The sequence below is a fragment of the Nanorana parkeri genome, unplaced genomic scaffold (genome assembly GCF_000935625.1).
Source record: "Nanorana parkeri isolate BGI_ZX_2015 unplaced genomic scaffold, ASM93562v1 scaffold1480, whole genome shotgun sequence".
NCBI classification, from domain to species: domain Eukaryota; kingdom Metazoa; phylum Chordata; class Amphibia; order Anura; family Dicroglossidae; genus Nanorana; species Nanorana parkeri.
Genome location: NW_017307748.1, coordinates 322,428 through 339,885, shown reverse-complemented (window position 1 = coordinate 339,885; position 17,458 = coordinate 322,428). Strand labels below are relative to the sequence as shown.

The 17,458-nt window shown below is 43.4% G+C and overlaps 1 protein-coding gene across 1 annotated transcript in view; it reads right to left on the bottom strand.

The window, feature by feature from the left end:
* The window catches only part of PIWIL2 (piwi like RNA-mediated gene silencing 2), a 92,243-nt gene that overhangs the window by 30,423 nt on the left and 44,362 nt on the right, over positions 1-17,458 (bottom strand). The window contains exons 13-15 of the mRNA XM_018570216.1: positions 15,798-15,938; positions 8,762-8,875; positions 5,517-5,705 (exon numbers count right to left, since the gene is read on the bottom strand). Of these exons, the coding sequence (XP_018425718.1) occupies positions 5,517-5,705; positions 8,762-8,875; positions 15,798-15,938 (444 nt within the window). The remainder of the gene's footprint in view (positions 1-5,516; positions 5,706-8,761; positions 8,876-15,797; positions 15,939-17,458) is intronic.

Here is a 17,458-nt window from a genome sequence, read left to right as displayed (position 1 = left end):
TTTGTCAGTTTTTTTCACATAAAAGATTACAAAAAGAACAGAAGTGGGGCATGCAAGCCCTGCAATAAGGCACTTAAACGGAGAACAAACAGCTACAACATCGTGCAGAGCCCTGCAGGCCGCAGAACAGGAGCAGTGAGGCAAGTGCCACTATGCCAGGCTGAAGAGTTCCTGCCCAGCATACAGCAGCTGTAGTGGCATATGGCAATTTTATAACAGAGCCAGACTGCATGAAAGTGTTTCTCACATGTATAGGTTTTTGCAAGAAATCAGCAACAGTCTTATACACAGGTTCCTATAGAGATGAAATGACTTATCTGATCCTGACATTTTCTGCAGTATTGGAGAGACAAATTAATATTATGATTTTTGTGGCCCAGGAGTGGTTAATTGCGTTTCAGTGCTGAAAAGCAATTAAAAACTCCTAAAACCTCCCCAGCGAGATCCGCAACCGCCCTGTGAGCTCCTAAAGCATGCTCGGCTTTCTAATATAACATTCAAGCACTGCAAAGCATATTTCCTGGCAGCCTGTGTTTACAATATTCTTTCGCTGGCCATACATATTAGAAATTCAGCTGATTGATAGGAATTGGCCAAACTTCTAACAGTGTGCGGCTTAGCCGGCTTCACAAAAAAGTAAATTGCTAAACTGACTTTGGTCCAAGGAGGCGGGACAAAAATCTCTGGCTAAACTGTGAGTGCAGCCAATCAACTGCACTGTTCATGTATTCTAACAGCTGCGGGTACTGGTTATCAGAATACAAAAGCCACAGCGTTTACTGGAGATGAAAGAATCTGTTCGATTTATTTTATTCGGTCTCCAAGCTGAACGAAAAAAAAAATGCATTTCTTTCTATATACATTCAGTCTGTTTTGTTACATGCAGTGTAGAACTTTGTACCAAGACGGGAGATTAATTCTGACCCTAGGTAAGAGTTCAGTCATAGCACGCACTTTTTGTTTTATTGCAGCTGGTTTCACAATGAAGCAACTACTGTCTACATAAAGTGTACTTTATTTGGGGAAGAATTTACATCCACAAATGGGAAAAAAAAAAATTGCTTAGTAAAAAAGGATTTTTATACTTGCCATAAAACCCTTTTCTTGGGAGTTCATTAGTGGATACAGGAAGTTTTTCACCTTCGGATTAACACTGCCACCTACAAGAGGAATGAACGCTGGCAAACAATAGCACTGTAGGGCAGGCCAGGATAACCCCTCCTACTACCCGCTTGCCTTGTGCTAAAGCAGTACCAAAAGCATGGCCATAAAGTGGTGGGACCTATGTTTCTGAATGGACTCCAAGAAAATGGTTTTAAAGTGAGTAAAAAGTCTCTCTCATCTATTGAGGGACACAAGAAGTCCTTAAAGGGACATTCAAGTCAAAAACCGTTCCCCCTCCCCAATGTTAAGGTCAGCACTTACCTTAAATGATGTCTCTTAATCCGATCTTTCCTGATGTTTTCATCTGTCCCTCCAGCGGAAACAGTTGCATAATGCCAAAAAGCTCAAGAAGTACTCACAAATTTAGTATAGTGTGCATTGACAGGAAAGGGTGGAACCCGATTCTTGAGACCATAAGCTTGGATTATGCCACCTAGAGATGACATCTACCTGAGCCACCTAGAGATGGTGGAACAAGAAACTGTTGCAGACTTATGGGGTCCATCCGGGATTACAAAAAGGGATCAGTCTTCGTGAAAGAAGCAGTGGCTAAGAGACAGAATCCGACAGCCCGAACCACATGCGAACAGTGGGGGGAAACCTCCTTTAGGTGAACAGAGGGACTAAAGAACAGTGTCCTAGTAGAGGAAAGAAAGACGTCCCGGGCCTCAACACCACCTTGTCCTTGTGCAAAACTAAAAAGGGTTCCCTGCCAGTTTTGACATTCTCCTTACAGGTGATTGCTGCTAGGAAAAACTATCTTGTGGGAGAGAGTAGGTAGAGGAATGTCTCTATTGGATTCAAATGGTGTACTGATCCCGGAGTCAAAATCAGAATCCAATTAAAGTGACATTAAAGTAAAAAAAAATGTGCCCTCCCCTCAATGTTAATGTCAGGACTTACATTAAAATGATGTCTCTTAATCCGATCTTCCTCTTCTTTCCTGATGTTTCCATCTGTCCCTCCAGCGGTGCGGCGGCTCTGCGATCCAGCGCAGACTCCTCTGTCCTTGCTGGCCCTTCCGATCCCGCGGTGTCTGCATGCGGGTGCATGCGTCCATAGACTTACCTTGCGTCTCTGCTCATTTCCCGGCCGAAAATCTGAAATGCGCATGCGCCCGCCCCAAGATGCTTTGCGGCTGCCCGAACAGTTTCGGATTCTCGGGCGGGAGCGCGCAGCGAAAAACAGGGTAAGTTTACCGATGTTAAAGCAGTAGCTATGTGCAAACAAAACGGAGGGTTTAGAACCCCTTTAAGATGACCCATCAGTAGGATGGTCCAATGCTGCCCAAGGTTGCAGGATGTTCAACGGGAGTAGAGACTCCTCTGATGACCAAGATTCCTGCATGGACAGAGTGCCAAGGACTCCTCAACAGCCAAAAAAGGCTGGTGTCCATTCTTAGGTTGCCTTAAAAGATGGGAAGGAAGGTCTTCCCTGGCTCTAGATTATTTCAGAGCCACCAAGTCAGGGACAACCTGGTCTTTGGTGATAAATGAATCTGTCCAGAGACTAGATCAACTTCGACAACAACAGAATGTTGTGCTGTAGAGGTCTGGAGTAGAGCTGCAGCTAACGATTATTTTCAAAATCGATTAGTTAGCCGATTATTAAGTTCGATTAATCGGATAAACAATAAAAAAAAAAAAAATTAAAAATGGCTCCAGTGATGGGACTACTAGTTTGTATTGAGATTGTAGTCCATCACAGGAGCAAGCTTGGAGCGGTGGAAAAAAATAGTGTGGTGTGCAATATAGTGAAAAGGAAAGTGTAAAATTATACAGCAATGAATGCAGAATTGCACCGGCTATAGAGGACTACAAATCCCAGCAATAGTACATTATACAGCGCAATGCAGAATATCACCAGCTATAGAGGACTACAACAAATCCCAGCAATAGTACATTATAGCTGGCGGTATTCTGCATTGCGCTGTATAATGTACTATTGCTGGGATTTGTAGTCCTCTATACAGTGCAGTGCAGAATATCACCAGCTATATAGGAATACAACAAATCCCAGCAATACATTATACATACAGTGTATAATGTATTGCTGGATGTGTATTCCTATGTATAATATACAGCACAATGTACCATAAGCTATAGAGGAATACAAATCCCAGCAATACATTATAGAGCACCATGTGTGGGCTTACCTGAGCAGTCTTCCAGCAACTTGCTTCTGAGATCGGACCTGTCTATCAGCGGCTGTCATCCCCCCACACCTGCTCCTCCTTACTACATCTCCCCGCGTCCCTGTGCCAATCGTGGATGTGGGCGGGCGGTGAGTGTGAGGCGGGGAGGAGGTGCGGCGTGGATGCGGGCGGGCGGGTCTGGCAGCGGCGAGCGTGAGGTGGGGAAGAGGTGCGGCGCGCAGCGTGTGTGGAGCCGTGAACAGGGCCAACTGATCGGAAGCCGATTAATCGATTATTGAAAAAGTTGACAACTTTTTCAATAATCGATTATGTTGATTAGTTGTTGCAGCCCTAGTCTGGAGTGAAACCAAGCAAACTGAACTGCCTCAAAAAAGACTAGCATCAGACCCCAGAATAGATGGCTCCCAGACTGTAGAGCTCAAATTGGATGCTCAAAATGATGAGTCAGTTCCAGCAATGATTTCTGAAGTTTCAGGAACCGTAAACTGGAATAAAGCATCAAAGCAAAGCATAGGAATTGCTGATGCACTTGAAACATGGCGGCATGTAGGTAAGTATCTCTGTGGTAAAGGGAGACAATGACAGATTTGGTAGATTACATATGCATTTTTTTACTTGAATGAAGACACAGGAGTTTTGGAGATCCAGAATGGGTTGATAGCCCCCTTTGGGCTTAGGAACAGTGAACCGTTCTGCCACAAGAACTGGGGCAATGACACCTTTATTCAGAAAACCCAACAGGGCTCAATGAAGATCTACTAATCTTATAAGGGAAGGTTGTCCAAGTCTCTGCAAAGGTTAGCAAATGTCCCCCCACTCTGGACTGTTAGGGGAACACCTTCATGCAGAGGAAAGCTTTTCAAGGTTCGGCAGACTTTCAGCACCAAGATTTGCAGGTGGATGAGGAGCCAAGGTTAGTGGAACTCGCCGCAGAGGTCAAGGGAGCGGAGAAACAAAAAGCACATTTATTAACCATCAAAGAGGGAGAAAACTTTGCAGTCTGTTTCTTAGGTTTCTTTCTCTCTTGACTCCAGGAGCATCCTTAATAATTTCCTCAACAATGTATATGTAATATTGTCACATGGAGTGCTCCATCAGAAAGTATTCACGCACTTCTATTATTCATATGGTAGATGGTTCACATTCTTTTCTTGTATGTGCTGCTAATTATGTCACAGGGTCGTTACTATGGACTACAGGATATTTGTGGTAAGTCTCCTTGAAAGGGGGGACACTGCAAGGCCCTGAACAATCAGTATGCTTTTGCCCAGCACCTTCATGTCAAAGTGAATGGTCGGACAAGTCCTGGATGGCCAACAAAGAGCCAGCGACAACTCCTACAGGTTCAGGACCCAGCCGAAATTCTGCACCGTTTGTATTGTCTGATGACAACAAGGAGGTTGTCTTAGTACCCCACTATGGAGATGTCCTGAAACAGGAGCAGAGCCAACAAAGGAGCCAGTAGTTCTGCCTGATGAAGGGGATCCTGTGGGACCCCGAAACGTTGCAATAAGTGTATTGTTGCACGACACATCAATAAAAGACGTTTTTCTACTTTGGAGTGCCGGTGTCCATAATTTCCTATACAGTAGTTAACTGAAGACGCAAAGGTTTTTGGATCTGAAGGGACCCACTTGTTAATGCTGAGGATCTTGAACTGAAGAATCATCTGCTGAAATAAATGTATGCACTTCTCTCAGAGCAGAGAGAAGGCGTTCATCACCAAAAGACACTAGCAAACAACAAAAGGCAGGCTGGGAGTGAAAGGGATTATACAGGGCTATCTTAATAGCTTTCATTTGCCAGTGTTCAATCACCTGAAGGTAGTTGCATAACCTATATAGTCAAGATTTAACTCCCTGTGTCCCGTCATGTATAATTAAGAAAAAAAAGAGAGATTAGTCTTTGACACAACAGGATTTAAGAAGATATGTCCACTCTCCTAAGGCACCAGCAGAAAAGAGCAGTAGGAGGAGTTATGCTTGTAGTAGGAGGAGTTATCCTGGGCTGGCCTACAGTTTTTTGTATGTCAGTGTATAATCTTCCTATAGGAGGCAGTATAACCCAAAGATTAAAGACTTCCTGTTCCCTAAACGGTTTAAAAAGTCTGTCGACACATGACCTAACTGTATCGGAAGATAATTTTAGTAGAGCCATTGTATAATTGAAACCGAGATAAAAATGATACATGTCTTACCTCTCCCTCAATCAGTGACCTGATACTTCGTGCATAGGTCTCTACACGGTCATCTCTCAGCTCAATGGAGTTGGGCTGGTTTACACGCAAACCAATAGGACCTGCAATCTTCTCAAACATACTTGTGAGTTCCCGAGCTTGAGATACGGCACGTTTAGGGTATATCACTACCCAGTACTGCAGATTAACCTGAAAGAGAAACACAGAACATTTCTCATGATTTATTGTAAGGATCCTAAGCAGGTACAGTACAATATACAGATAAAGGGTTACTTGAGTGTTAGGGCCTGTTCACACGACGTCCGTTTTGTGTGCTGACCTGATCCGTACGCTCCTACACTAAAAATGCTTCCCAATGTATCCCTATGTGTTTTATGGGCTACAGTTCTCACGTGCGCAGTCCGTTCAGGTTACGACAGAAAAATACTGCATGTCACATTTTGTACATCAGGAAACACAAAACTCGTCAAAAACGCACTGCAGATAACATACCGACAGCCCCACTCCAGAATTTTTTTCTTTACTGGAACGCAGCAAAACACATAGCACCGCGTCTGCTGATCCGCACCTGATCAGGACCTGAAACTCATGTGAACAGGCCCTTAGGGCTTATAGGTTTCCTTAGTTTAGTGTTAGGGTCAGGGATGAGGAGTTTTAGTTTAAGATTTAAATAAAAAATTGCTCAGCTTTGGCCAAGCAGAGCAGACCAGGTTTATCTGAATTGTTTGTACCAGCAGCAAACATCTTTCCTTGGTTCACCCAATGTTTGGCTCAGCCACCAGGGATGAATAAAAATACCCAGTACTACTGGGTATAGGGGAGCACGGAACTCACTCCTTTACCTCCAAAGTGACAGAACTGGTGCTTGGGTGGTTAGAGCCCCCGTGCTGTAACACTGGAGTGTTTAAAAAATCCTCATCCCTCTGTAAACTTCAAGCTACCACATGGAGCTTACACAGTTTCCTCTGCTTGTCCTAATGGCTGAAGGGAACATCAGGGAAGTGAGAGGAAGAGGATTAGATGAAGCTGGTGGACAGTATTTAAATTTAAAAGAAAAAGGCATTTATTTTGCCTTTATAAGCCAACACTGCCAGTTTTAGAAAAAAACCTTCTGTGTGTTTTTTCTCTCTCAGACAAGCTGGCCAAACATTACAATCCAATTTGTAGAATAGCTGTACAATGTCCTTCAAATTTTCTAACAATTATGTAGTGCAAGAGTAAGCGACCGTGGCACTCTAGCTGTCGTGAAACTACAAAGCCCATCATGTAGCTGCATCTGGGAGTCATGCCTGTGGCTGTCAACAGTTTTGCAATGCCTCATGTGACTTATAGTTCCAAAATAGCTGGAGAGTCGTGGTTGCCTGTCCCCGATGTATTGTGGGAGCTTCACTAAAATTCAATTCAATTCATACTAGATCGGCTCTCATACTATACTAGTTGTTGCAAATCTAAAGATGATTATACAATATGGTTTTAATGTATGTAGCTAGTACAGGCAGTCCCAGAGTTACATACATCCGACTTACATCCGATTACTATTTACAAATGTAGGCTCGGAGGCTATTACTGTACAACAGGGGTAGTTGTAATGCTACCACGCTCGTGCCGAGGAGGAGTGCCCCCTTTTTTGGGTCTGGTTCGTAGTACTGTGCATATATTACAGGACGTTGGCTCTTGTTAGACATGCAGATGAGGGGTGCCCACCTCTTCTTCCCGGTCACTGAGGTTTTTATTGCTGTCTGTATCCTCATTAGAAAGATTTAATCCCACTTCCTGCGCTTGAGACAACAGGAAGTGAAAGGAAATCAATCCCTAGGAAGGGGAATTCACTCCTGTAAGAGTGATCATGGGAAAAAGGTGTCACCACTGAAGCTTTAAATCACCAATCCTTGTTTCCACAACAACCAAACATTTTCAAAATCCAATTGTCACAGGGACAGAAAGTGAGGCAAAATCTTCTGGCACTTGACCAACCCCTGGAAGCGATCTGGAGGCACCTGATTCACCAGGATTGCTCCCATTGTAAAGCAGACAGCTGACTTTACAATTGTACACAGTCTGTTTAAATCGGCCCACAGCCACTTACGTAAGCCTGTGGCAGCAAAAGGGTTAAAAGGTAATCGTGTTCTTTATTAGCCTAGCGGTTTCCCTGTTAAAGTTGTTCACTGCTGGATCCACAGTGGGTATAGACCACTGTTTGCCAAATTCCCTCTCACAAGGAACAGTTCCAACACACTCTCAGGAGGGGCCAGGACTTTTCAAGAATATTTCCAGCCCAAATAAAGGAATACATCAAAAAGAGTGAATTACTTTGCAGCTGCTAGCGCTCTGAAAGACTTAAAGCTAGAGACAACAGGCTGATGCCCCAATTGCAGGATAGTACAAACTCTGAATCTGAGTTAGAGATGGTCACAGTTTAAGGATGGTGTTTATTTCATTTTTTGTATCCAATTAATCGGCCAAATAATCGATCATGAAAATAACAATTAGTTGCAGTTCTATTATCAATAACAACCACTGTATAAATGCATCAAACTCAGATGCTTCATACATACAGTATTTTCTAAGCCTAGTACTGATTCTGCAAGTCAGGTTTTATCAGTTGGTGAGCCAGAAATATAAAACTTTCAGTTGCACAATTCATACAAAGAACACCGCTAATCATAGTCACTCTATAAGAGTAAAATATAGCAGGTTTTAGAACACAAAGGTACTTAACTGCTAAAAGGTTGCCTGCAGCCAAAACAGAGGAAGTTACCAGTAGGATAGTGGGTGGGTGGGTAGAATTATTATTATACAGTTTGCACAGCGCTTTACAACATAGGGAAGACATTATCATTTCAATACCATTTAAGACAAGATGGTAAGGAGGGCCCTGCCCCTGAGGGCTTACAATCTAATAGGGAGGGAGAAGTGATACATGAGGAGGTAGCTGTGTGGGGATGAATTGTTTGACAACGTGATGGTTCAGTGGTTAGTTTGAGGTGGGATAGGCTTCCCTGAAGAGATGAGTCTTAAGGTATCGCCTAAAGGCAGTCAGAGTGGGAGATGGACGGACAGGTTGGGGGTAAGGAGAGGATCAGAAGGATTACTGATAGTAATTAAATTCAGACCCATCTAGACAGGCATAGGTCATTTGCTGAATAGTTGCATCTTCAATATACAGTGCTAGTTTGCCAAAAAAAATAACATTAAAATCTTTATTACACGTCAGTATAAAATTCAGAGAGTAATGAAGTACTCACAGTTGCAATAGAAGGCTCACGAGTCACCTCTCTGCTCCAGTTGAGGTCATCTCCAGTTGGGAACGAGTTTCTTTTCAGGTTAATTTTCTCCCTGGGCAAAATCCTGCCAGTTGTCTGCAGGAAGGCGACAAACAGGTCATCCAAATGCAGACATTTTCTAACATTTCCGTTCATACACTAGAGTTTGAAAATCAATGCAGATAGTAGACAATGTTTGTTTTGGGAGTTTCTTAATAGCGCAGTCCTATATTCAACAGAACACTTAAATGGCAAAATGCTGTATTTAAAAAAGAGTCAGTGCAAGCCAACATTCAAAAAACACAAACATGCTGTAATAAGGGTATTACATAAGGGTAATTAGGGCATTTACCACAAATTGTGATATAAAAATATGGAAGTGAGATGATATAAAAGATATTCTCTTCATTTAGTGGTACTGCAAATATTTTATTGATCCAGTGCTCAATAGTTCCAACAAACATTTTCAAATTAGAATGTCATTGTTAGGTCCGAGGTGTGGGCCCGAGATGATGAGGAGGACCTCCCTTGCAACCCTGTCTGATGAGCACTGGGGTTGAAGACAGTGTGTGTCAGGCAAGGGGTGCACGGGTGCCGGATCCGGATGCCAGGTATAGGCAGCAGGTGATGTGCTTGGCAGAGTGGGCAGCCGTGCAGGGTATCGAGGATAAATGGAGAGGTCTAGCCGGGCCGGGTCGGTAACATGCAGACAACGAAGGACAATGCAGAATCCAAAAGGAGAGTCAAGAGGCAAGCCGGATCGGTAATATGCAGGCAACAAGGTACAATGCAGAATCCAAAGGAGAGTCAAGAGGCAAGCCGGATCGGTAATATGCAGGCAACAAGGCACAATGCAGAATCCAAAAGGAGAGTCAAGAGGCAAGCCGGGTCGGTAATATGCATGCAGCAAGGTACAGAAGGGTTATCCAGAGGGAGCGTCAGGGAGGAAGCCAGATCACAGGTTTAAACAGGAGCAAGATCACTAGACGACTGGTGCTGGCTGATAATCACTCAGCAATGATTCTCAGTCCTGTGGGGCTTTAAATAGGCTGAGGGCGTACACTGCGCGCGCGCTGACGTGATGACGTCACTCGCGCACGCCAGTGCAGTGACGTCATCACGTGTGGGGCGGATCGGACCGGAACCTGACGCGCTCGGACCGGGACCCGACAGTCATAGGGCAGAGCAGACCTTAAAGTGGCATTAAATCCTCAGATTTGTTAACATAAAACAATATTGTAATGTGTGCCTTACTGTAATCCATGGTTGTTTCCCTTCTCTTTGCTGCTCTTCCTTAAAAGGAAGAGCGGCAAAGAGAAGGGAAACAACCATGGATTACAGTAAGGCACACATTACAGTATTGTTTTATGTTAAAAAAATATGAGGGTTTAATGCCACTTTAATTGAAACCTAGCTGACAATGAGTTGCTGACCATCCCTGCAGGATTGTGGCCATAGATAAGGGAAAATGAACCATCACCTTACAAACCCTCAAAAGAATCTTAAAGAGCGAGTGGTCAGCAGGGAAGTGGGGTTATGTAGACACTGAAACTTCAAATTGTCTGCAATAGTTTGCCATTTTCCTGAGGGATTATGTTTCATCTCTAACCACATCCATTTGGAGGGAGATTAAACTTATTCTCTCAGTGCACGTGAAACTACATGCCAATGCAAAATGGTATTTTCAGGCATCATAGAACACCCTAAGGACCGGCGAGATGGTTTTATGGGGCCTGCGTGTGGTGGTCACATGGTGTATGGATTCACTCTGATTGGGATGATACACTGGTGTTATAAATCCTAACCATGACACAATCACGAGAACTGAGTTCTTCAGGAGACCAGAACCTTCCTCACGTTATTATTATGCAGGATTTATATAGCGCCAACAGTTTGCGCAGCGCTTTACAATATAAGGAAGACATTACAATCACAATACAAGACGGTAAGGAGGGCCCTGCCCCTGAGGGCTTACAATCTAAAAGGGAGGGGACAGTGATACATGAGGAGGTGGCTGTGTGGGGATGAATTGTTTGAGAACGTGATGGTTCAGTGGTGAGGTTGACATGGGACATCAGGTGAGGTAACACCTCCAAAGTTAACTGTTTAAAGGGTCAGAGAGTCAGTCCCACAACCAAACCTCTATAAACCGCGTAGACTGAAAAATGAACATGGTAATCCTTATAGAGTCAGTTGTGAACAAGGCGGACTGCTGGAACTTCGGTGTGCTTCTTCAGTAGGATAAACCATACTGTTCAAAATGGTGACATTTACTTCTGTTTTTTCCCCCTTTTTATTTAATAGTAATTAGCCAAATTTATGCATGTCCCTTTTCCTCTCGTATTTTTTTACCAACATATTTCTATGCACTTCCCAACTACAGAAATTACAGTCAAAAATGAATTACCCAGTCATCTCTGAATCTGCCTGTGTTGTGTACTATAAGATCAAAAGTGGCTTCTGTCTACAAAACTAAGAATTCATACTCCTAGAGAGATTGTTGCAATGCGCTTGAGTTATATGCTAGTGTCCTGGGATGGACACCTTTTCTTCAGCTCAACTGTGTTTCTTTTTTACTAGCACCTTTATACAGTGCCAACAGTTTGCACACCACTTTACAAAATAAAGGGATACCATTGAGGTCCATTTAATCCAGAAAGAGTAGGAGATGACGGACTGACTCTGGGAAAAGTGCTAGAAATCGAGCATGGGAGGAGGTGGTGAGAGCTAGAAGGCAGGAGGTCTTGGAAGGAGGGAGAAGCAAGAGAACAACTTTTTTGGATTAACCGGATAAAGAAAAAAATACCGTAATTTATTTAAAATAAAATACACAAATGCGGCGTTACAAAGTTTACTTCAGAATAAAACAGTATGCACATTTTTTTAAATTGCACCGCACTGAAACACAGGGCATTGCAGTACCGCACGTTCCTGTGCGGCCGATCAAACTGCAGACGGGAGGTAAATTAGGGATGACATTAAAATTAATGGCACCACAACACACATCCTGCAGCAAAATTTGTCAGGCCAAAACGTAAAATGATATATTATTGCTTGTGTCTTGTGTTACTGCTGGTATGTGCGCGTTCGCGGGGTTGGGAGACTTAAAGTTTTTTGGGGGGTATTTTAAATATTATATTTAACTTTTTTTTTTTTAACTTAACTTCTTTGCTATCACATGGTGGGGCTCACAAGCCCCCTATGTAATAGCACATTGGGAGGTAACAGGTTCTCTTTAAGGTGAAATTAAAGCCAAAAAAAAATTCCCCTACCCCCATGTAAATTTTAGCACTTACCTTAAATGATGTCTCTTATTCTGATCTTCCTCTTCTTTGCCCATGTTTTCATGTGTCCCTCCAGCGGTGCGGCGGCTCTCCGATCCAGCAGTGTCTGCAGGAGGGTGCACGCATCCATAGACTTACCTTGCGTCTCTGCTCGTCTCCTGGCCGAGAATCGGAAATGCGCATGCGCCCGCCCCAAGATCCTTTTCGGCCGTACAATCACTTCCTGATTCTCGGCGCGGGAGCAAGCAGCGATAACGAGGTACGTTTAAAACTAGTTCAAGCCGTTTTTTTTTTTTAAACTTCTTGCCTATATCTACTACTTGCTAGCAGTAGATATAGGCAAAAAAAAACCGGAGGGTTTAGAACCCCTTTAAGGGTTCAATTAGAGCCCTATTGTCACCTTTCCACTTCAATAGCTTTAGCTAGGGAAATTACAGCAGCCATCTGAGGCAGCTGAATGTAATCATAGCATACAGTGGCAGGGAGCAATAGCCAGCCTGTTATTGGATTTTTTAAACTGCAATTAGCCAATAGCAGGCTGGTTATTGCACCCGCCCACTGCCTGCTGTCAGAGGAGGAGGGAACTGAAGGAGAAAGTTCTCCTTCAAGCCCTCCCCAGCTGACTGACAAGCAGGAAGTGGGCGGATGCAATAGCTATTGCAATTTATTATAGCCAATAGCAGGCTGAGTATTGCTCCCATCCGCTAGATGGAAACTTGACGCAGAAGAGGGGGCATGGGGGAGCAGCGGCGAAAACTGAGGCATGGGGGCAGCAGAGAAGGAAACGGGGCAGCAGACTAAGAAAGGGGGAGCAGACGAGGAACAGGACGGGCCAGCGGTGGAATGGGACGGGCAGGCTGCAGTGGTCTGTGTCCCCGCTGCTTCTGCCGATACAGGCAGGGAGAGCAGCAGGGATTTAAAAAAGACACAGACTGCTGCAGCTGGCACCAGCTGGGAGGAGAACGGAGGAGCAGAGGCAGATTCAACTAATCAAAAATCAACTAATCCATGAAAATCGTGACAGATTCTCATTATTGATTATATTGATTAGTTGTTTCAGCCCTATATGATAGACTGAAGGGGGAAAGCCTGTGCAGATGTGGGGCAACAAGGAGGAAGTTGTAGTATTCAAGGTGAGAGAAAACAAGGGAGTGAATAAGGAGCTCGGTAGGGTCACTGGTTAAACAAAACAAAAAAAGGCATACTTTGAAGACATTACAAAGGTGAAGGCACCAAGATTTGGTTAGAGATTGGATGTGGGACTGGAAAGAGGGGTCATAGTTCAGGATTACACCCTGACACAAGAGAAGGGATTGATAGCTATACTACAGATCTTGATGGGAAAGTTGGGAGGGAACAGAATGTGGGGGGAGTGATGCATGAGGAGAATAAAGGTGTGAGCTAAGGAGTAGAGAGATCGATTTGGGTGTCCATCCACATAGAGATGGTATTAAAAAGCCATGGGTGGCTAGCAAGGGGAGGAGGTGTAGAGAAAAGAAATGGCCCAAAGAGAGAACTTTGGGGGAACCCTATTGAAAGAAAGAAGAGTAAAAGGAGTTGTGGTTGACACTGAAGGAATGCTTAGAACCAGGTAGGAACCAAGAAAAAGCAGTTTTGGAGGTCAAGGGATTCATGTTTTTTTGAGCAGGAGGTTAACTAGAACAAAAACAACAGAAACATCTAATAGTACGAGTACAGAGTAGTGGCATTCAGCTTGCTAGTTAGTTGCTTGCTTTTCCAACTTTCCAGCACACTGTTTTTTGTGGTTTGCTGTCCGACCCCTACACTAGCAGTTTGTGGTCCTGCCATTTGGCCAATGTTCTGCACCTCAGGTGTTCACTACAGTATTTGCTCCAATAGGCCCTGTTGCATTTTCAGGGTATCCCCATTTTTGGATACGTGGACTATAACTAATAGAAAGTACTGGGCCTTGTACTTCAATCTAAATACCCCTTTGGCACCCAGGTCAAAAGGAGAAACCATAGAATTGGGCTTTTAAAGGGGAACTATGAGGTGAGTGATTTTCACTCAACCTCATACTTTGAGCTGATGTGAGACAATGAAACTGTCACAGGTCGGCTCAGTAGATCGGTAAGTAAGTGAACACATACTGTCACTCGCTCACTTCTCGATCATCTCCCTGCAGAGAGCAGTGACTGTCACTCACGGCTCCCTGCAGGGATTCCCCACTCCGATCCTCCAGCGCTGACTGGGGGAGGGGGCGGGTACAGCTGGCTCTGCCTCTAGATAGGCACAGTCAGCTGTCACTCACGCAGCTGGGTGGATCGACAGTAATGTCGGGATCCATCCCGGATGCAGCGGTCTCAGTATACCGCGAGCCGTAGCTTGCAATATACTAAGCTTTGGGTCACGGGAGGATGCTAGTTTATGTCTTCCCGTGACCCTTAGGAGAACTATGGGGAAAAAAACCTTACCCCATAGTTCTCCTTTAAGGCATAAAAAACACCATTGCATAAAAGTTAACGAATTTTAATCAAAAGTAGATTCCCCAAAACCAATGTAATAATCACCTGGAGTGCAGCGTGGACCTGTTTCTCCTTTAAACGCAATCAGCTGGCCCTCTCCCCCTACCTATATATACCCCTCTTTATTATATGGGCATAACACCTACCACGTGTAGCAAACCCATCCTGGATGACATGGTCAGCGCATGGTATTGTAGGTGTGCACGCATGCATATGGAAGATCCTATATCACATTGGTTCACCGTAAGCTGCTTGTTAGATTGAATAAATTATGGATACTACAGGTAGTATCTCTGGTTAATATTTTATTTAATAGTTATGATTTATTTATGATGTTACAGCTCACTGGAATCTCCTCCTGAAGAATCCATATTGGCAAAATGCATAGAGGAAGTCCTCGAAGTGTTTTGCAATCGTGATAACACCAATGATATGTTGAATTATTATGGACAATGCACTCGATCATTGATCATTAATAGATTACCTTATGGGTGATGTATTGAACGGAACATGTTGTCCTGATCTAATTTTATCATATTTTGAGCAAATATATGATTCTATACAACTTTTAATTCAATTGTAAAAATTATATATTTTATGCAATGGTGATTTCTATGCCTTAAAAGCCCCATTCTATGGTTTCTCTTTTGGCCTTGCTGCCAAAGGTGTATTTAGTTTGATTTTTGCACGGGGTGTAGCATAAAATGCTGGCCCTATCTGAACACACAGTTACTATTGTACTTATGAAAGACCAGAAATTTTTCTTTTAAGATAGGGTGCCAGTTCAGACACTTGACTTGCAAAGATGATGAAACACCACCTTAGGAAAGAAAGTAAGAAACCAACAGAAATTTGAGAGTAAGTGGTGGTGGGCAAGCTCCAACACTTCCTCTCAGGCTTTACAGAGGGATTGCTGCAGATGGGCTTTATAAACTAGGCAAGTACCCGATTTGGTCTTCCTATCAACCTCCAGTGCTGACAGGGGACACACTTGTCAGCAGTTGAGAGCAGTCATGTTTTTACCAATGTTATTGACCTAGCTGTGCCGCTGCAGATCACAAAACTAGCTGCATAGAATTCAAAAATGATTTGGCAGATGAAGTCGTTTGCACACACGTATTTAAACTGTGTATTTAGCCATCAAATTTGCCAATAAAAAAACATATTTAACAGCGTATGATTCACCTCAGGCATGTTTATACACGATTCAATATAGAAAAAATGGCATATACATGAAGAAATATCTACCATATGTATGTCCAAGTCTATTTGGAGGCCCCATCTCTGTAACTCAGTTTGTGCTTCCTCGCTGCTTTGAATTCTTTTTACCAGTTTTCCAAGGGAGATGTAGTGCTCTCGGGGGCTCAGATGGATCTGCTGGGTAACATCCTGAAGAGAGAGATAGAGAGTAAAAATAAGATTTTTGTACCCAGCATCTTGGATTCCATTAGGGATACAGAAAGTCTTTCACCTTATACTGTAGCCTACAGCAGGACTGGACACTGGAAAACAAAGAAAAAGCTGTAGTCCAGCCAAGAAGAACTCTTACTTCCAGCTTGACCTCAGCAAACAGTACCAAGAGCATGGTCAGACACAGAGGGGTGGAACCTGTGTCCCCCAATAGACTGCAAGAAAATTATATTACAGTAAGCACAATAAATCCTATTTTATTTCTCAGCCACCAAGAGGCACTATGGAGTAATTCACCTTTGTGATGTCCAAACACAGTCCAACTGAGTGGTGGGGAACACAGAAAACAAGTGCTAATGGCCCAAGAAAAAATTAGGATTTTGTTCTTGGCATGAAATCCTTTTCTCGGAGTCCAATAAGGGACACAGCTCTTAAGAAATCTGAGACGTAGGGTTATGCTGCTGCCTCTAGGAGAAATGGACACTAGGGCAAACAAAAAGTATGTCACATTAAGGACCTCTCCCGCCTGCCAGTTATAGCAACCAGTACAAAGGAGCTTGAGGGAAGGGAGCTGTGTCACTCAATCGACTCTGAAGAAGAGGATTTTACGGTAAAGAACAAAATCCTATCTTCCCTATTGTACATTGAGGGACACAGCTCTGAAGAATTCTGAGATATAGGCACATTCAGAAGCATTCCAAACAGAGGGGCGGGCTCCACCAAAACTAAAGCACTAGCTTAAAAAAAAAATGAATGATCAAAGTACATTTAAAAAGCTGCCTGAAAAGCTTTTCTGCCAAAACTAGCAACAGAAGAGGCAGACACATCAATTTCATAAAACTCTCCAAAATTGTGAACAGAAGACCAGGTTGCGGCCTTGTAATTTTAAGGTAACAGAAGCTTGATTCTGAAACACCCAAGAAGTACAAACTGCCCTAGTAGAATGATCAGGAACAGGAAAAGTGGTACCCTGTCCCGCAAGTCATAAGCTGACGAATTCACTTAGAAATAGAGGATCAAGAAGCAGAATGACCTTTTCTAGGACCGTCTAAAGAGTCCAAAAGAAAGCTGTGGCTGAGAGATAAACACCAAGCCACGTCCAAAAAGCTAAAGAGAAATTTCTTTAAGATAAACAGGAACTGGACAAAGTGAAGGTAAAACAATGTCTTCATTTAAATGAAAAGCCAAGACTACCTTGGTTAAAAAGGAAACGCGTGGTCTCAAAACAACCTTCTCCCTATATAGAACCAAATAGCGTTCTTTACAAGACATGCAGACAACCGAGGTAATGGTCAGAAGAAAAGCAACTAAAATAATAAAGCAGAAAAGGAGACATGAATTCTCCTGAGGACACTAAACAAATGTGCAAGTGTGAGCTGGGAGGGATTATGTTTTTAAAGTGGCAGGCTTTTCAATTGCTTGCCTAGTGTCCATTTCTACTAGAGGTAGCAGCATAACCCCCACCCCCCCCGTCTCTCACCACTCATACGGGGGGTGCT